Raw genomic sequence first — 18,791 nt, forward strand, 5'->3', positions numbered from 1 at the left:
TGTTAAAGAGAAAGAGAGAAAATGGAATTTTTCATCGAGCATGTTCGATAAAGGTAGATTCCCTCGAATCTCGCAGATGCATTTCCGACGCACGAGTCACCAATTACAGTCTCCCGTGGTATCCCGATATCGGTTACGTAAAGGTTTCTCACGCATGAGACGCGGGGGAGGTAGACGCGCGGGAGAGTCAGGGAAGGATCGCCGTGAAAAAAGGAGAATCGTATAATCTGTCCGGATGTTCGCTCCGTTGAATATCTCACGAGTCGTCCGGACGCACCGGATATCCAGCGAGTGCACCGTCGTTGCAGGGCACCGAGTGCGAGCGCGAGTGCGGCCGAGGCGTCCCGTTAATCCGTAGCGCGGCTCACTGGCATTCCGCAACCCCTTTCATTCCCTTTCGTCGTCATCCTGCTTCTCTTCTCTTGCTCTAGCATTCCCTCGGCTGACATTTCTCTTTTTTTCTCTCCGACGCTTCGTACCGCCGTCTCACTCGTTCTCCAAGAGGGTAGACCATGCTGCGTTGCGAGAGGGGCATCGTGTATCCGCACCCTACTCTTAGCGTGGCGTGGCCTCCGGCAGACAATTTTTTTTCCTCCCTTTCGGCACGCCGTCGCTCGCCTGGTCGCAAATTCGAAGCACGAATCGCGGAAAGAGCGAACGTGTTCCCAGGATGGTTCTCTGGCCCTCTCGGATCCTCTCCCTCGCCTTTTCCTCCCTCGATCGACGCGAGCGAGTGAGGGGGCGAGTGAACGCAGCTGGCTCGTCCGCCCGCGCGCGTATCCGGCGTAGGAAATCGCATGGGAAATTCCGCGAGCGTTAAATGTTTCACGGGGGCACCGAATCAACGGTACGCCGCCGATGACGACGGAGAGGGCGGACCGAAATGAAATTTTACATTATTCAACGCTTCGGTTCCCCTGACCCTCCTCACCGTTTCCACCCCCTACCTAGGGCTTTCCTCTGACCAAGTACGGTCAACTTGTTAACCGCACGCGTCCTCGTTACCGAGCCCACTGTGTACCACGTAAAACCACCCCCGCGCTGGTATACTCAGAGGGGTGTCGAGCGCGTGATGGTTGAGGCAATGGAAGGAGGGAGGATTGGTGGCCCATGGGACCAGACGGAGGAACTCTACCTTCGTTATTTGACGTTACTGACTTCTTCTCGGAACTTCTCTCACGACAATGGTGACGTTTTTTCACTTGGCATGTGTGCGGGAAGAGTCCCCCGGAGGATCCGATTCAAAGTGACGTTCGAATTAAATCTCGGAGGTAAAAGGACGGTAAAGTTTCGCGAAAATCTCTATTTGCGGTGCATTTGTCCTCCTGGCTCCGGTTTGCGTCATCGTGATGGCACGGTAGCACTGACTCCTTTCATAGACCGACTTATACATTAGACTCGCGCCGCGCGTTAACGCGCGCACGTTCTGCTTTCCCTCTTTAGCAGCGATGTAATTACGGTTCATGCACAGTATTTAACGTGCTTTTAACCCCGGTTACACCAAACAACGGTAGAAAGACCTCGCAAAGCTCGAAATTACTTTCCTGTCCACTTTATGAATCCCGGAATATTATTTTAAGTTACGAGTTGACGAGCCTGGGACAGGATTATTGAACTCGTTTGATGTTTCAAGTTTGACGGGAAATTCTGTTTTCGGGTTTCACAAGAGCGTGTTGCTGATTGGGGTTCGGAAGAAAGGGGAAAAAACTGAAACCCTAACGGAAACTTAAGGAAGCCTAAGGAGGACCGAATCCTAGTGGTGCCGTGCTTGATGAAGCGAGGGTCAAAAGTTACCCACATTCCTGTGCCGTAATTCTTTTTCCGTCTCATTCAAGGCTCCGTTGTATAATTAAACGTTTCTCGATGCTTTTGAGGAGTCTCTTGCCGGATTACGTTCGCTAAATGCACGAGACAGCAAACGTGGATTACGTAAAACAGAGATTGCAGAGAAGAGTAGGTCTGACTCAGCTGCAATTATTATTCCCAGTATTTCGTAACCCACGCTGTCAATTCTAAAATTTATCGTTTTACGCAACGTTTTTTCACATATCGATCGTTTTCTGCCCGCGTGAACCTCACGCCAGCGCGTATTTGCGCGTGTAATCTGCGCGAGATAAAGCCAAGCTTAATAAATCAAGGGAGATATGAAACCGTTGCGACCGGCTGCTCGTTTTCGTGTCGTACGACACTCCTTAACGTCGGTGTAATCACGATGTCGCCGGATTTACGAGCTGGCGCTTCGGACCTCCGCTAAGGATCCGCTAAAGTCGGACGATGTACGCGCGATTCCGGTTTCGTTGCATAATACTGCCCGCGGATAGGAATTTAACCGGGGATTCGGCGAGTCCGTTTTGAATTTCTCGCCTTGAAATAACACAGAATTATAATAAAATATATTCAGCGCCGCGTAGCGAAATGAGATCAAGAGCTATATACCTACACACGTGAATGTCTATTTTGAATATGACATTTAAGAGTTTGCTGTTTGTTCAAACCGAGACTCTGTCGCCAAGAGACTACAATAATAAATTTATGAATTTGCCGCGACTTATATCTGTCGGGATCCGTCTTTAATGATGCAAAAGATTGATTGATTCTGCTTGCACGTTTAGCTGGAAATGATTAACAGCTCCGCCGCTCGCGAAAGGGACGAATAGTTACCAGCTTGTACACATATCGATTCTGATGGAATACGCGCGTTTCAATGTTTCACGTGCCGACAATGCGAGTGCGATTATTGAAACGGATCAGATGCGCGACATGCCGTTGAATGGCCCGCGGCGAATTCGCATTGTTTTAGAAAATATGCGGCGCAATTATACGAATGCGCGATATTATATGGCGAAGAGAATACCGAATTATCGGACAGTTTGAAAGCGCCACTAACATCATTTCGCTGATGATGTCGCCGTCATCATGGATCTATAATGCGATAATTACCGCATGTTGCAGATTAACGAGTGCAGGATACGTATTATAGTAAAATTGCGACACGCAGTCAAAGCTTTTCTGCAAACCATCCCTTCCGTCCCTTCGCCGTCTCTTCATGCTGCGAATAGAGCATCGACTTTTATTTTCACATGAAATTGTAATAAATATTTTTTTATCCAGAGATAATGTCAACAGAATGCAAGTTGTCATAAAATATAAATAGGAAAATACTGTTGGCGATATCATCGAATTTTTAAATAAAAAGATGGTTTCGTAATAATGTGCCTCAGTTAAGCGACTGACACAAAGCAGCAACGGTATTTCATTAAACGAAATTAAAACGAGAGATGTATTGTAAAATAAACACGGGAGTCAAAACACACACGCAATATTGCTGATTGAAAATTTAGGTCGTTCTGTGAAAAGACGAGCATAGTTTTAACATTGCAATTTTCGTTGAATTACATTCGTTTCGCGTGGTGGCTAAAATAATAGAAAGCCGTGCGCATAATGCGGCCTCGATAATGAAGGGAATTAATTAACGGTCGGCAAAAAGCAAATGTTTGATGGGAGTGCGCAATTCGCGGAATGAAATATTTACATTTTACATTTTCAAGCCGATGTAATAATGAGCGGAGTAAATCGACAGAGCGCGATTTTCCGCGATTTGTTTAAACATGCGGGTAATTCGTGGAGGAGGTCGGAGTTAATTGTCATTGCAGCTGAATCGTAACACTCCATAATGCAGTATCTCAGTTAGCCCTCCGAATGATATTTCAGAATTGCAATAAATTGCAGAGAAAATATTTGACAAATTTCAAGTTTTTTTTTATAAAAGATTGATCAAAGCTTCCTTTCTGAATATTTTTATACATAACTCGTAACGATTTTTCATTCCAAGGAAATAAATATATCTTCCCCCTATAAAATTTGTTGTACGACGAATCAAGTTGTGTCAACTCGAGAAATTATAAATGCCTGATCCATGATTGCGCTTGAAATAGATGTAAGATATTTTATTCACCAAATTCACAAATAAATACGCGAGGTAAAATATACAAGGAATCTGTGCCATTGCAGGAATATTTGGATCATTATTGCGGGCGAGATATTCATATCGACGGATAAAAGAATCATGATTGTTCATCGATTCGAGTTATTATTAATAACACAGAAGTCGGAAAGCGTAGCGCAGGAACTCATTTGGAAACAATAAATTAACAGTACCGGATGTCCAATTATTTCACTTGACTATATCTGACGTCGAAAGGAATTGTTATTTAGCATCGCACTTTCTCGTTTTCCGCGAGACGATCTTTTTTTCTCCTCCTCCTACCTCCCACTCACCCCCGCTGGCTTCTTCGCTCGCCTTCATCGACCATTACATTCCTTACGGGCGAGCAGATGCACCGAAGCACTTGTAGGATCCGCACAGTTCTCGTTTCTGTCCCCCTCGAGAGGAAGGGACCCCTTTCCTCCTCTTTCATCCGCAATCCCTCTCTCTCTCTTCCTCTCTTTCTTTCTCGCTTCCACAAGAAATAAGAGTCTCCGGCACATTTTGCCTCTCGAATAAATCCGGACGGAAGAGAGCCATGGGTGAGCAATAGCGGAAGTGTCGGCGTGGCCGAGAGAAGGGAGCGGGGGGAGGGATGCCGGCAGGGAAAGGTAGGAGAGAGGCGGTTGTCGGAAGTGGAGCTCGTCGAGCGAAAGGGTTACTCGCTCGCGGGAAAGAGTAAGGACGAGAACAACAGGGCAATAAAGTAGACGAGGTGAGGCTGATAGCGCGGAAGGGAAGACGAGGCACGGGAACGGGGAAGGAGGGAGAGGGAGAAGTGCTGCGAGCGGAAAGCAGCCGCGAGGGAGGAAAAGGGGGTTGGCAAGAGGGCGGGCTGAGGACCGTCGTCGGGCTAACTCGACGACGGAGTCGCACTACGTTATCCCTCAGCCGTAACCGAAGAAGAAGCGCATCGGGGTGGGCGTCCGGGACGGGGGTGAGAAAGAGGACGGACACGGCGGAAAGGAAAGGGGTGGCGCACGGAGAATGTGGTGCGGAGCGCCCTCGTACCTCCTTACAAACTGCCGAAACTTTGACTACCGCCGCCCTTACGTGCCAGCTTGCGCCCCTAAGTACATACCTACCCCCTCGCCCCGTGGGTTCGTTCGCGTTATCCGTACTTTTGTGCGCGTGCGTGTCCGTGTGTATAGGTGTGGCTACATCTGCGTGCGTGTCGGATTAAGGTAGTACGAGCCGAATGTACGCGCATGGAAACGCGCGCGAGCGCGCGTCACCCGGTACAGTGCGCTTAAGTAACGCCTGCGAGTTATCGCACGAGCTCAACCCCCGTGAATGGGGGTAGTTTGGAGTCGAATTTGATTATGGGTCCGCGGTACTTTCGTACTTCGCGGTGGAGACGAGGAGACAGGGATACGTACGTTCAACTCCCCTCTCGTACGTTACGGTTGCGCCCCGGGTTTTAGCCGGCTTGATCGCCCTTTGAAACTCGTTTTTCCCAATAACGAATTATAAGTTAACTGGGGAACTCGGGGGAGAAAGTTTGTTGCGTTTTTTACGTTCGCTCCATCTTTCCGTCAGAATTGAATAAAACGGCCGCGCTGATTATGTTCGGAATGTCGGCCTATTTTAGTCGCGCCAGGCAAAATCTGTGATTCAAATCAAAATCGACGGGAAAGTTCCGCGAAATTACGGTCTCGGATTGTTTGGAAATTTCGTATACCTCGCCGCGTGCTGAAGAAAAATCTCAGAAGGATTTTTGTCGACCCTGACCCGGCCATCCAATCGTTCTCTAATTTTCTATGTAAGTTCCTATGTAAGTTGCTCTTTGCTAGAGCAGCGCGATTAGAGGAGGATTCCCAGTGTTTCTGACACTAATCTGCCCTAATCTACTTTCGATGGTTCTCAAACTTGAGATCCGAAAGCCACAAAGATTCCTCATTTTCTCATCACGAGTCACTTTGCAGAAGATGTCATTGAGATTGACAATTCTTGACGATGTTGCGTCATTTCACCAGAAGAATTCGAAACCACAATTCTTTTTATTCAGTTTTAATAAAAGGAGACCGTAACTTTACAAATCCTTATCAAGGATCCGGAATCACGTGTCGCGACACAAATGCATCACTAACGCTATACCACTTGGGCCACTTGGGCCAAGTTGGCTTACAAGCGCAATCACGCGCACTGATCTTCAGGGATTGAACGGCCACTTCGCGTCCCCCACATTTTGCGGGGGCCAGGATGACGCGGGGGTGGTGAGACGTGAAGGGTGAAGGAGAGAGAGCTCGGAGTTATATGGCGCTGGCACGGGTCACGGCTCTTTCGAGAAGTCGTAAACCGTACTCGGGCTCGTATTACTGTAATACGGTCTTAAGATCGTGCTGATTATATTTATCACTTGTGGAAACGCGCGGACGTTACCTCCAACAGGCCAGTAGTAACGTTGTATTATCCGGTAACTGCTTTTCGATCAGTCTGCAATCAGTGTGCGCCGCATTAAAAGCATCTTGGCAATATCTCGTGCAATCACGGTGCGGATTCAGATTTAATCATGTACGTGTATACATCCGCGTATCATCATTACGTGTACACGATATCATAATATATTCAATATTAATCTATTATTACTGTTATCGTGAAACGCGTATGCAGCATTATTGCAGATTAGCGAGCTAGGCGGATTTGTTCAATCGGCAACTCGCTCGCTGATCAACGTCTGATCATTACAATCATTATTACTGATTTTCCTACTATTTACGATAATCTCTCCAGCTTGATGCTTTAATTTCATCAAAGAATCTACCGCATGAAAATTGATATCTAACTGATTAATACATAATCCAGTATGCGATTAAATATAATACGTAAATAAGAATGTATTTGTGATCTGTCAAACCTTGACACTGCACTGACTTGCAGTCAGCAGACTATTCGCTGCATTTCTCGTTTTCCATCACGCATTTTATATTCGTGCTATTTCGATCTAAAAATCGGAAGACACATTGAAATGCATTCGTTCGAGAATCGCGCGTGTAAGAGTAGACGTGAAATTGGAACGGGAATGATTTTACGATGATGGCAAATAATTTTGCGTTACTAATGCTGTCGACACCGGCAGCGCTCGCTCGGCTGCATCGTTCGATTATTTCACGCGATATGTTTATTTTTGCCTGTCGCCGATCGCCGATTTGCATTCACGTCCGTTTCGCAAATTTGTTGGAATATCGAATGCTCGCTCGGCGTTGCAAGCCCGTAATTACCGCGGCCCGCGGCGGCAGCGACGGTGACGAAGAGGAAACATTGGTAACGCGCGCGTGCGACGTCACATTGTTTAAATAATTTTATATTATACAGATGTACACGCGCGACCATCCCGCGATGTTCAACAGTGAACACACTCCCCCGCGGCGTAACGCGGAATATCCTGCACGCCGGACACCTGCGTCTCTCGTGTACCTTGTTATTTAATCCTAACTGCATTTTGCGTTATCACTGCAAATTAAATTATTATCGTTTAATCGTTCGGCCATGACGATTTAGTCGCGAAAGTAAAGTAGCGAGCCTGGAATGACATCGACAAAAGTATAAAGCGGAGTTGTCTGATCGAGAAGAACGAGAGGAAGAAATTCGAGAAATCCGTTAAAAATTTCCTTGCTTAACGAGGGAAACGGACGCTTGAAATATCCAGCACCATTTTCCAAACGTCCTGAATAATTCCGCGCTTTTTTCCCCCGATACGAGTACGAGTACGATGAAATCGATGGGACTTTTTCAGGAATGGACGAAAAAATCGAGGCAACCGGAAGCGGCGAATTAATCGTCCGTCCGTTTCGTGGTCCATAATCGCAGTCGCGCGTTTGCACGGCAATCGGTGCGGAGTTTGCGGACGGGGTGCGTTGCAAAGTTTGCGGTATGCGAGCGGCCGTGCGCCCTGGCTGGCAAATAATAGCGTAGCCGCGGTTGTTTAGCGGACATCGCGCGCTCCGTAATTGCCTGATCGAAATGATTTCGTGCGGTCCTGACGAGATTCCATATGCCGTTACGCCCGTAATTCGGTAACGCCGTTATTACCGCGCTGAATCCGGTTTCGAACAAGCTGCACGCGGCCGGTAACATCCCTGTTCACTCCCTCTCTTTCTTCCCCGTTCGTCCTCATGCCCACCCCCGAAATTGTACCGGTAATTTTATGTCGTACGAGCGTGTTCGCGCGAGTTACAGCCAGCGTTTTGGCTGATTTACGCGGGTCCCTCGATCGTTAAAACACGCTCGGTGAAAACGTGGATCTTGATCGCGTACTAATCAATTTATGTAAACAAGCTGCATACTGTGCATGTTGCATTCATTTCGTCAATGTTTGCTTTCCTCACGTTGTTGCTTTTAATCATCACCGTCGATTACACTTTTCGACATAATTATTTTTTTGCGAGAGAATGTTCTTCGTGTGAAATTTCGGTATTGAGCAATAAAATGGTTCAATGATCAAGATGATCTCATGATGACGATCGATACAAACGCGCGATTCGATCTGCTTTTGAATACGTTCGTCGTATTCACACGGTCGACCTCAAAGAACATTCATTTCTCCTTTGTACCGGGCTTCGCTTTCTTCTTGCATTTCGGCGAGAAGATCGCACGGGTTTTATTTTCGGAAGAATATTCATCTTTCCTCTTTGCGTGCTCCTTTTTTCATCGTCCGCGCCGAAAGATTGTGCGGATCTCATCCGCCAAAGGCATATTCATTTCCGTTCTGTATCGGGACTTGCCGTCCCGGCCTCCTCCCTTCGCGATATCTTCGATAAAGGATTGTACCTGTCTGATCCGTGAATCATTGGCGCAGAAACGCTATGCAAAGAAGACGCAGAGAATGAGAATAGTTTTTAAAATACTCTCGTGGTTCTCGTGGTTATGAAAATTTTTAGTAACTAAGAAATATTATTTTTAGTAACAGAAATAATTTCCTAATAAATTATTTCTGTCTTCTTAATTACTTCATTCAATTGAATGAGACTGCAGGATTAAAGTTCCAGTGGTCCCCATATAGACGCGGATTACCAAACCGGACGTATGCAAAGCGTCGCGCAATGAGAACTACGAAATGCGAGAGATTAGGTTCGTTTTACTTGCGGATTTATCCGTTCGATTACGTGCGAGAACGGAACCGCGCTATCTGCCTCGACATCGAAATGGCGTACGTCCGCGTGATTACCGCGCTACGAGCAGATTAATACGGGAAATACGGAGATGCAATCGGGCCGATAACCCGGTGCACGGTACGTGACAGAAAAATCTTGCAAACCGAACTTCGCAATTTCGCGAGTTACGAGGCATTAGTACTACATAAGTTGCGCGATTAATCGAAAAACTCTTCGTCTGGGAAATAAGGAAGAGAAAGATAATTTTTCAGTTATTGATTACTTGTTTTTATTTTTCAAACATGTGGCACGTATTATACATATATGTAACACGCGTATTAAAAAGTAAATATAAATATTGAATGTTACATTGCAGTTTTTCATTAAAACGGAAGATCAATAGAATAAAATTAATGAAGTGATTCGATCTCTCTGCTGTTTCTCGGGAGATCACGTACGGTAAATCAAAATCCGTAAAATTCGATGCGTTCTCTCCTCGTGAATCGCGCAGCTTCCTCCTGTGATCGCTTAAACGACTACATCGTCGCGCGGGAATGTGGGTCGAATGTCTGAGATACCGGTACGAGATATATTTCTGGATTTTGATCTCGTCCCCACATACCCCACATACGCACGCCGCGCATTCGAGGACCGCAACGTGAGGACCTCGCGACGAAATTTCCCACCCTCTCAGTTCACCCTCTCGGCCGCATTACCCGAGCGACTTATCGAGTTACAAAGACGTATATCGCCGGGAAGCGATTGGATTTTCCCGACCGCCGTCTAGCACCCGACGAAGAAGAAGCTTCCGGGAAAAGAGGATCGGTTTTATATGTGTATGTGTATGTGTATATATATATATATATATATGTATGTATGTGTATGTGTGTGTGTATATATATATATACACATACATGTACATGGGATACCGGGCGCCCAATTCGTCCCACCGTCGATCAAATAAAATTCCAGTGGTAGTTAATAAAATAATGCGCTCTAAATTACGAGAGAAAATATTCTTTCTAAATTTTGTAGATATTTCTTTCTCTCTCGGTATCTTCCTTTAATGTATATATCATTAATCTCGAATGAACTTTAGAGCACCCAGTATGCACTCGATCAGAATAGATCTCTGATGTCCCGGCGAGTTTCGGTGCGTGAAAAATAATTTAGAACAGAACCGGTGCGGTGCTCGATCTCCATACATCCGCAACGGTTGCCAAGTGTCTCTTGCTCCACCTCCAGCTCTCTTGGAAATATTTACTCGAGCACCAAGCACCCCGGTTGTCTCGGGCCGAATGAATCGCCGATAAAGATTGCCGCGCCATTGGCAGCGTCTATGCACACGGTGGCCGCCAAGTCGCGGATCGTCCAGTGAACCAGGAAGAAGAAAACGATGCGGATGCAATGGAGCATCTCGTCTTGGAACTGCAGAAGTGGTCGGGATCGCGGTTAGTTGGATGGCGAAGCGAACCAAAAAGATTTATGCGACACGTCTCGGAATGCGCCGCCCTTATTCGCTCAGCAAATATTCGCGATCGAAGCCGTGCGTGCTTTATTTCATCGGTCGCTCGATTGAGACGCATTTGCAGTTAAATTATTCGCTCGCCGAAAAGCTGGCCGATTAATAGTGGTCGGGAGATAATTACTCGATCATTTGACTGGACCTGATCCAGTCGGCGTTATCGCGATTTTGATAAATATTATAGTACAACAATGCGCGATCGCCGGCGACCGTACGAAATCGTATCGCTGCCGGTTCGCTGGCGACTCGCGTCCGCACGTTTGTCGGTAATTATGATTGAACGCTAATTAATCGAGATGCTCGCACTGCGCATAATTATCAAATTAATCGGATCGAGTTACAATAATTCTGTCGGGGCGATACACATTTACCAAGGGGGTGATTTGTCATGATTATTTCCATCCTCAGAGACCGTTCACCACTCGTCATTAAAGCGAGCGGATCTGCAGAGAGAAAAATCGGAATCCGATCGGCGTGAAAAAGCACACGTTGATATTAAGGCGAAAGAGATCCCACTAAAACATCCCATACATCGGGCGGGATGTTATTGGCAGAGAGAGTATTGTCGGCGACAAAATTATTGTGCGATGATATCGACTAGCGCGGTGGGACAGTTTCCTTACAGTCTGGGCCACGAGAAGAAGAGCCTTTTAACCCAGCTAATCCGATGGGAAAGACATTCGCACGACTACGCTCGGTGTCAAAAGGTTGGTTACTCCGAGAACCAGTTAATCTTTTTCTCGACCGACCCAAAGGGACGACCGCTCGGTACGTGACCCGAGACGGATAAACTTTTATTAAAAATCTAATTGGATCGGGCCCGGGGACCGCATTCTACTATCGTGACGCGTACACGTAAAGGAAAAGTTTTGGGTGTGTGTACGTCTGCGGACATTATTCTTAGCTCCGACTGTTCGCGCTATGTAAACCAGCTCGGAAAGTGCAGGCAGATTTTTGCGGAAATGAAAATCCGACGACCTTGATACGACGAGAATTTAAAGAGATAGAAATGGATTTTTGAAAGCGAAAGGAAGGAAAACTCAAGCAGATTCCGCTATGTTAATCAGTCTATATAACAGGATTGGTGCAACTCCGTTATTTTTCATCGAGCGCGTTATGCAAAGTACGATAGTTTAGCATTTAGCAGGAATGCAATAATTCCGCTCATTTTTCCATCGTTATCTCGGTCCCCCGTGAACATAAATTGCTTGGTGGCGCAAAAGAAAGGCTCTCTCGCGAAGAGAGATCCTCAAGCTCATTCACGATGGGATCCCGTGGGGCACTCGCTTCGAGGGCGCCGCTGGAGACAGGAGGATCTATACGTCCTGCTCGAAGGACCTGAGGAAGGAACAGCGTCCGTAAATCCGTCGTGGCTCCTTAACCCTGTCGGTCGGCCTCCGGTACTTTTTGGCGGCCACCTACTCCCGTTTATTCTCGCTGTCGCATCTCGTTAATCTCGAGCACCGTCTTGATCCTTCGACAGAAGTAGACATTTTACGCGATATTAGTGATGCTACATAACATCGCTCAGCGTGATTAAAATTTACGATGAATATTATTCGAACGGATTCATTCTTTTGTTATATAATGTTTCATTTAGTTCGCATAAATGTGTCACGATTGCGTCACACGGTGCGAGTGACAGGTAAATCGACAGATAACTGTCGCGCGAAATTTGCGCAAATTGGCGTTAGACAAAAGCGAATAAATATCGTAAATATTTGCTGTTCGCAGCAGAGCCAACGACGCAACATCCGTTTTTAATTGTTTCGCAGCGCGAGACTAACGAAAGGCCAGCTCGATGTTTGTTCGCCATGAAAACGTTTCTTTTTTTTCTCTTCAACGTTCGCGTTAAGCGATTGGTTAATTCCGCGTGTATTTTTCATTTGGAAAAATGGTCCGTTTTGATATCGACGTATAATTGTGATGTTGCAATATAAATATCAAAATTCAAATTTTGAATGAGAGAACGAAAACGTGTTTGTTTCAATGAATCGCTCGTTGTAACGGAATATATGAATTCATCCAAAGCAGATTAACGAAACAGCTAAATTAATAATAACCATTCGCAAACTTCAAGAGAATTTTGTTTTATATCACAATCATTGGTATTGTTTTATGGTAAACTGCATAAGCGAAATAGATATTAGAATAAATTTTCAATATCTATTAGTTGAACATTTATTGACACCACTGTCAGTTATTAGTTATCTAAAGAAGTGACATATCTTTTACGTACATCTGAATCGATAATTTTAATGCTCGGGTTTTTGTTTAAAAAGCGCACGGATTAATGTCCGTCGCATAAATCGCCGCGAAATTATTTTTCATTCTCGCTTCATCGGATAATTTTTATTTTCGTAGTTATCATTGTCCAGATTTAGCGTAGAGTGCATCGATATTTACAAAAACGGCAAGTTGAAATCGGTCGATGGAGAATGGGTCGATTCGATGGAGATCGTTGACCGCGTTCGCTTGAAATTGCAGAGATTAAAGCTCATCGTATAAATTGTTTCGACATCATTCAACAATTTTTTGTTTTTATCGAAAAATTGATTTCTGCCGATATAATCACGCGTACTCCGAGACTAGAAGCGATGTCGAAGGAATTTAAAAAATTCAAAGAGTGAAAAGATTAAAGAGTTACCGAATGAGGTACGTAGTGCGGTTGATTTCCGCTCTGGCAAGCTGATACCGCTCGAAATCAAGCTTGTCGGGTCACTCGGGGATGTATTTCCGGCGGAAATCAACGATCGATCAGCCGGCCGGCCAGTTTTTCGCGTTTTCGCCGGCAGCTGTTCACGGTTCGCGCGCGCGTTGATTGCGAGGATGAACGATGTCATTTCCCGGCCGCGATGGCATTGTAATAATGCCGTGTATACGCCAAAAACTAATTTCGTAATACGATCCGTCGAGCGCGACCGCGGCAGAGGGGCACACGGTGATGCAGCGCGGGCACACGGGGAAATTGTTATCGGCCGGAAGTACATTTGACATTTGGCACCGTTACGACTGTTATTTAATGCGCTGCACGGAATTCCGCGTCAACTGTGCGCACGGCCTGCGAGTGATAAATATAATTAACGCGCGTATTCGAGGGGGGAATAAACCTCTCTTTCTCGTATAATCGCTATGGTGGACGAGAGCTCGTCGCGTTACAATTATAATTCACGATACGCGGTCGTTGACCCGAAGTGATGCGACCAAGGTGGCGGCGAAAGTATTACACAAATATTGAAAAGACCGAACTGAAATGACCGTTTCTTTTATTTTTCATTCGATGAGACGTCCATTTAACTCGACAAATCGAATTTCAGAATAATTCGAGCAGTCGTATTAAAAGATCATCATCGTACACGATCGATCGACATATCGAGGTCATTAGCGCAAATGAAAACTGACGCGCGACGACGCGTCATTCTTTCTTTCATGCGATTTCCGTCGCACGTTTCGGCGTCAAATGAAGAGCTCAATTTCAAAAGGATTCCAGCGAGTTTTGGACGACTTCGTGGAGGGGTAGGTGCAAGATGCACGTGTTCGGAATTGCGCGCGAGCGTGAGGCTCGGCCGAGGGTGGCGAACGAGGGAGAGAGCGGAATAAGGGCTCCTCCGCGTGATAACGTTACAAGTCGGAAAGTAAGTTGGCGCGGCGCGTCGCGGCGGACGATCCGAGAGAGATATCGTGGGAATTATGATCCCCCGGAGATACGAATCGGCCTCCATAGAAACGGGGGAGACGCCGTAACTTCGCGACATCTGTTTCAGGACTTCCCTGACTAAATAGCTTGATATCGCTCGATTTCCGATAACCCGCCTCGCTCGTATGCTCTGGACAGCTCGCGATGTGTCCGTTACATAAAACTGCTTCTCGGCGATATACGGGATGTCTAAAGAGTAAATAATAAAAAATAATAAAAAACACAATAAAATATAAAATTGATCAGGGACCATCTTCTCTCTCTTTCTTTTTCTTTCTATCTCTGGGTATAGTAACGAGGTGATGCTTCCTGCAATTAGTTGTAATTACGAGAAAATAAGGCGCGCAGAGAGACACCGCGTGCATGGTCCCCATGAATCATATCCTCTCTTTCCTTCTAATCGGGCCCGAGATAACGGGCCGCCGTTTTCCGGCGTCTACCGTCCATTACGGCGTGTCCCGATTGTAATGGCTCCTCGGGACACTCGGATTGCCGTAATTTGATCCCCGTTCTAAGATAAGGACCGTATTAACTGCGCGACGGCGTAAGCCACCGACCCTCCTCCCCCGCGAACACTTTCCGTTACTACAGACGCGCGGTCGGACGGGATGAGACGACGCGGTATTCGACCGCATCACCGGTGCTATTAACGTTCTGATCACTCGCGTAACGTCGCTGATTATGCTTAATTCAGATCTTCTTTACCATTTACCTCGCGCTTGCGAGTAGAATTCGTGTGGAATGGAAAGACGATAATGGCTGATCGGAGTCGGTCAACTGCTCGTCGCGCAGGAGCGCAATGACGCTGTTATTACCGATCGACAATGATCAATTAATTCGTCCCGCGTCATCAGGATGAATCTACGTGATTTTACTTAAAGAACGGCTTTAATTTTTCACTTTAAGCGAATCCGCGCGAGTGCATCTGCTGCCTCGCGGAGTGTCGGCGCGACGCGAAACCGTGGTTAGCGTCACGTGTTTAATATTGATGCGTCGCGGCGCTCAGCACCGGCCGGCGTCCGGCACACTCGGGAATAATTCGTAAAATGCAAAGAGGAACGTGAGTGCTGCGCGGAAACCGCTGCTGGCGATGCTGCGCGAAGGTGGAGCCTGCGATGTTAAATCTCGCGCGACGGTCCTATTTATAATACCTCTCCTCACGTCCCCCGACCCCCGAGAAAGCACCGCTCCGCTCCGCTCTTTAACACGATGCACGCCGCAAAATAGAAGAAAGAAAGAAAAATCGGTCGGTCGCGAGCGCGAGCTCGCCTCGTCGACGCGATAAATTAAATGCCTCCTCTTTGCCACCCCCTGTTCCTCGGGTTCCATCCGCGACACTCTTGAAACTGGCGATCGCTGACAGGCGCGGCCCCGAGCGGAAGGGACGTCGGGCGCGCCCGAAATTGATGGTTAATTCAAAACCACCGCGGGGGCTGCAACTGAATTTAACCGAGGCAAATAACGGGGTACAAGCGCGGCGCGGCCGTAGTAGGAGGGTCAGCGGTGGTCCACGGTGGTGGTATGCGGCGGCACGGGAGCGGGGGTGCACGCGCGCGGGAGGGATGAACGCATCAGGTTGATTCGCGGGCTGCAGCTGTAAACACGAATAATGGAGAGTACCGATCGGTAAATTGTGTGCTCGGCTTCGTCGAGGGTGGTTGCACGAGCACGGCCATCATCCCTCGCACACACGTCCCTCGTGTCACCTTCCACTCCGCCATAAATTCGTCAAATCCTGTCACCCTTCACCTTTCTCTCCTGTGTGAACTTTTTTGCGCGCCCTCACTGATTCCCCCTGTAACCACGTGCGCTATCTTATGATACCTTCCTTTCAGCTATGTGTATACTTACCTGGGCGATGATAAAGAAATTTGAGAGCTCTAGGGACACATTTTTTAAATTACTTTGGAGAATACCAAGGTGTGTACGACCGGGTGTACTCGACTAAAATGATCATCTTCTGCTTTCAGCTATCGCGAGAACGCTCGGAAGCTTGCGAGAGCTTACCGTGATCGACCTAGCTCGCCGTTGGAGACCGCGGTATGGTGGACGGAATACATCGCTCGGGGCAACAGCGGGTCCTACTTACGCAGCAAGGGTATGGATCTACCCTGGTACCAGCGTCATCTCATCGACGTCGTGCTCGTTTTGATTATCGTCTCCGCGGTGCTCATCTACATCCTCTTCCGGTTCTTCTTGATTAAGCTGCTGCTGTCGTTGCTCCGCGCCGTCAAAGGAAAGCCCGGAAGCGAGGCTAAGGACAAGGACAAGCGGAAGGAGGACTGATGCGGCAGACTGGATGCTGCGTCGCACGGCGTGGAAATGTGTCAAAGAACATGTTTCCTCGGGCGAAGGACGACGAGGGATGAACGCAGTTTTTCGCAGAGAAGTGTCGATGCTCAGATTACGGACACATTTCGAGCGAAAGGATGGTCGACGAACAGAAATGAGTCGGTCATCGCGATTTATCCGTCGTCCGTGAAATCATGCGCGAGTGAAACATATGCGTTTTTATTTAGTATCCCAGATAACATTTTTTGCTAAAGCAAAGTAGTGCAATCTATTTGCTGGCAATTATTGCTGTCATGTTGCTATAATAATGACAGAAATTAACTTTTGCCGCACTTTTGTTGACATAATGCCATAATTATATATTTTTCACCGCAACTGTTGCCCCAAAGGTGCTGTAAAGTTGCTGTTTTCGTGTTTCTTTGCTACCAATATTGAAACAAATGAGGACTCACCTTGTTGCCATTTTGTTTGCAACATTTCTGAGCAAATTCTTAGCAAAATACTTGCAAAATGTTATGTGCGATGTTGTATGTTGTCTTATGTTATAAATGGGAATAACGATTCTTCTGATCATTCCGTGGAAAAATTTGGTTCACGTCTCTTTTGCAGCAGGCGATTGCGCTGTCACAGGTAGATTCTTTTTATACGCGCGACAGTTGAACGTGTAAAAGTGGGTGGGAGGTATGCTACGTTGCGACAGGTTTTAGCTTAATTATTATCGACGGTTTCCTCGTCGCAGCGCAGACCTGAAAACTGGTGTGGAGCAAAGTCATTTAATTCCCAGGTACTTCTACAGTATTTTACGGTATCCAAGTATAACCGTTAACTAAAACTCGTCCGAACACCGTGCAGATGGTGTAAAACTTATAGTTCGCGAGTTTCTTTTTTACTTCCGTCGGTTTTATGGAGGATGGCGAAACTATCCCTCATTTTCTGCCGACTCGAGTCGCATAAAGCGTTTGCTCCTTCGTCGTGGCTGCAGCCGAAGTTAAAGTTCATTACTTTTATCACGATGTACAACAGCAACATGGACTCATGTACTACATCGGAATGAAATGTACGTCTCTGGTAAAGTTCCCAACGCTGCCAAGTTTTCTTGATCTTGAATAAATGTCTTGCAATCACGATTACACGATTTTACTTGCGTATTTATTCAAATTGCTCAGACCACAGAGAGAGAGAGAGAGAGAGAGAGAGAGAGAGAGAATCTGGCTATTAACTACAATTAACTACGAGTCTAAAAATTTTCTAACTTCTGTTAATTTTTAGAAAGATACAGCGACAAGGGTTAGCGAGAGATATCCGAAACCGAGAGAACAGGAGACGAAACAAGAGAAAGAGAAAGCGAAGAGCCATAACAGAGGGTAAGGAAGAGCCGGCAGGAGAAACATAGAGAAAGACACGCAGGAGAGAGATCGCGAAGGAAAAGGAAAAGGGAGGAGGGACAACGGAACGGAGGCAGGGTAGAAAGGGGGATGGAAATGCCGCGAGAGCATGGCGTAGAGACGTACGAGAGTGAGGCAGCTTTGCGGGCATTAAAGGGTATTTCCCAGGTGGCCGTGTCTCCCACTGCGTCAACCGGCTTCCGCCGGCTCCCCTGGGTTGCTGGCGCGGCGCACAGCAACGGCAACAGCAACGGCAAGCAAGAACCACGAGAACAAGGCAGGGCCGCCGGGTTTATGGCGTCGTCGTCGCGTTTGCAGTATGACGTCGTTCCTCTCTTCTGGCATCTACCTGGCAGCGGATCCACAGCAACGGTTCAGCAACGATATCAGCGATGCGATTCGCCGATACTGTTGGGTTTGCATTGGGCTTTCGCATGTGACGCGTTCAAAAACCCCCTTAAAACGCATGAGACGCTTTAATCGAATCATATATATGCTGCGTGCCGCAGAGGATCAGTGATATGACAAGTGCTGTGTGCAATGATTGCTGCAGCATTTGATACAGAAATGTACCAAGGGGGACAGTTTATTCTAATAACTCTAATTTATCGCTTCTTATCTGTCCAGTTTCGATTAGTCCGATGACACTCGCGTGTCGTAATAAGATAAAGAAAATAAAATTCTAGTTTTGAAACGTTAGTTGCGTTATAGCTTGCGTCAGTTGCTCACGTATGTTAAAAGAGAAAAATATATTTATTAAAAAGAGATGTATAAGTATCTTATCAAAAGACTATCTGACAAGCGACAGCTTCCT

The 18,791-nt window shown here is 46.7% G+C and overlaps 1 protein-coding gene across 1 annotated transcript in view; it reads left to right on the forward strand.

The window, feature by feature from the left end:
- The window catches only part of LOC105287631 (UDP-glucuronosyltransferase 2B15), a 28,354-nt gene extending 10,635 nt beyond the window's left edge, over positions 1 to 17,719 (forward strand). Inside the window, exon 4 of the mRNA XM_026969927.1 lies at positions 16,271 to 17,719. Within this exon, the coding sequence (XP_026825728.1) occupies positions 16,271 to 16,586 (316 nt within the window). The 3' untranslated portion in view covers positions 16,587 to 17,719. The remainder of the gene's footprint in view (positions 1 to 16,270) is intronic.
- Positions 17,720 to 18,791: the final 1,072 nt, after the last annotated feature.

This window comes from Ooceraea biroi, chromosome 5, assembly GCF_003672135.1.
Source record: "Ooceraea biroi isolate clonal line C1 chromosome 5, Obir_v5.4, whole genome shotgun sequence".
In the NCBI taxonomy this organism is placed as follows: domain Eukaryota; kingdom Metazoa; phylum Arthropoda; class Insecta; order Hymenoptera; family Formicidae; genus Ooceraea; species Ooceraea biroi.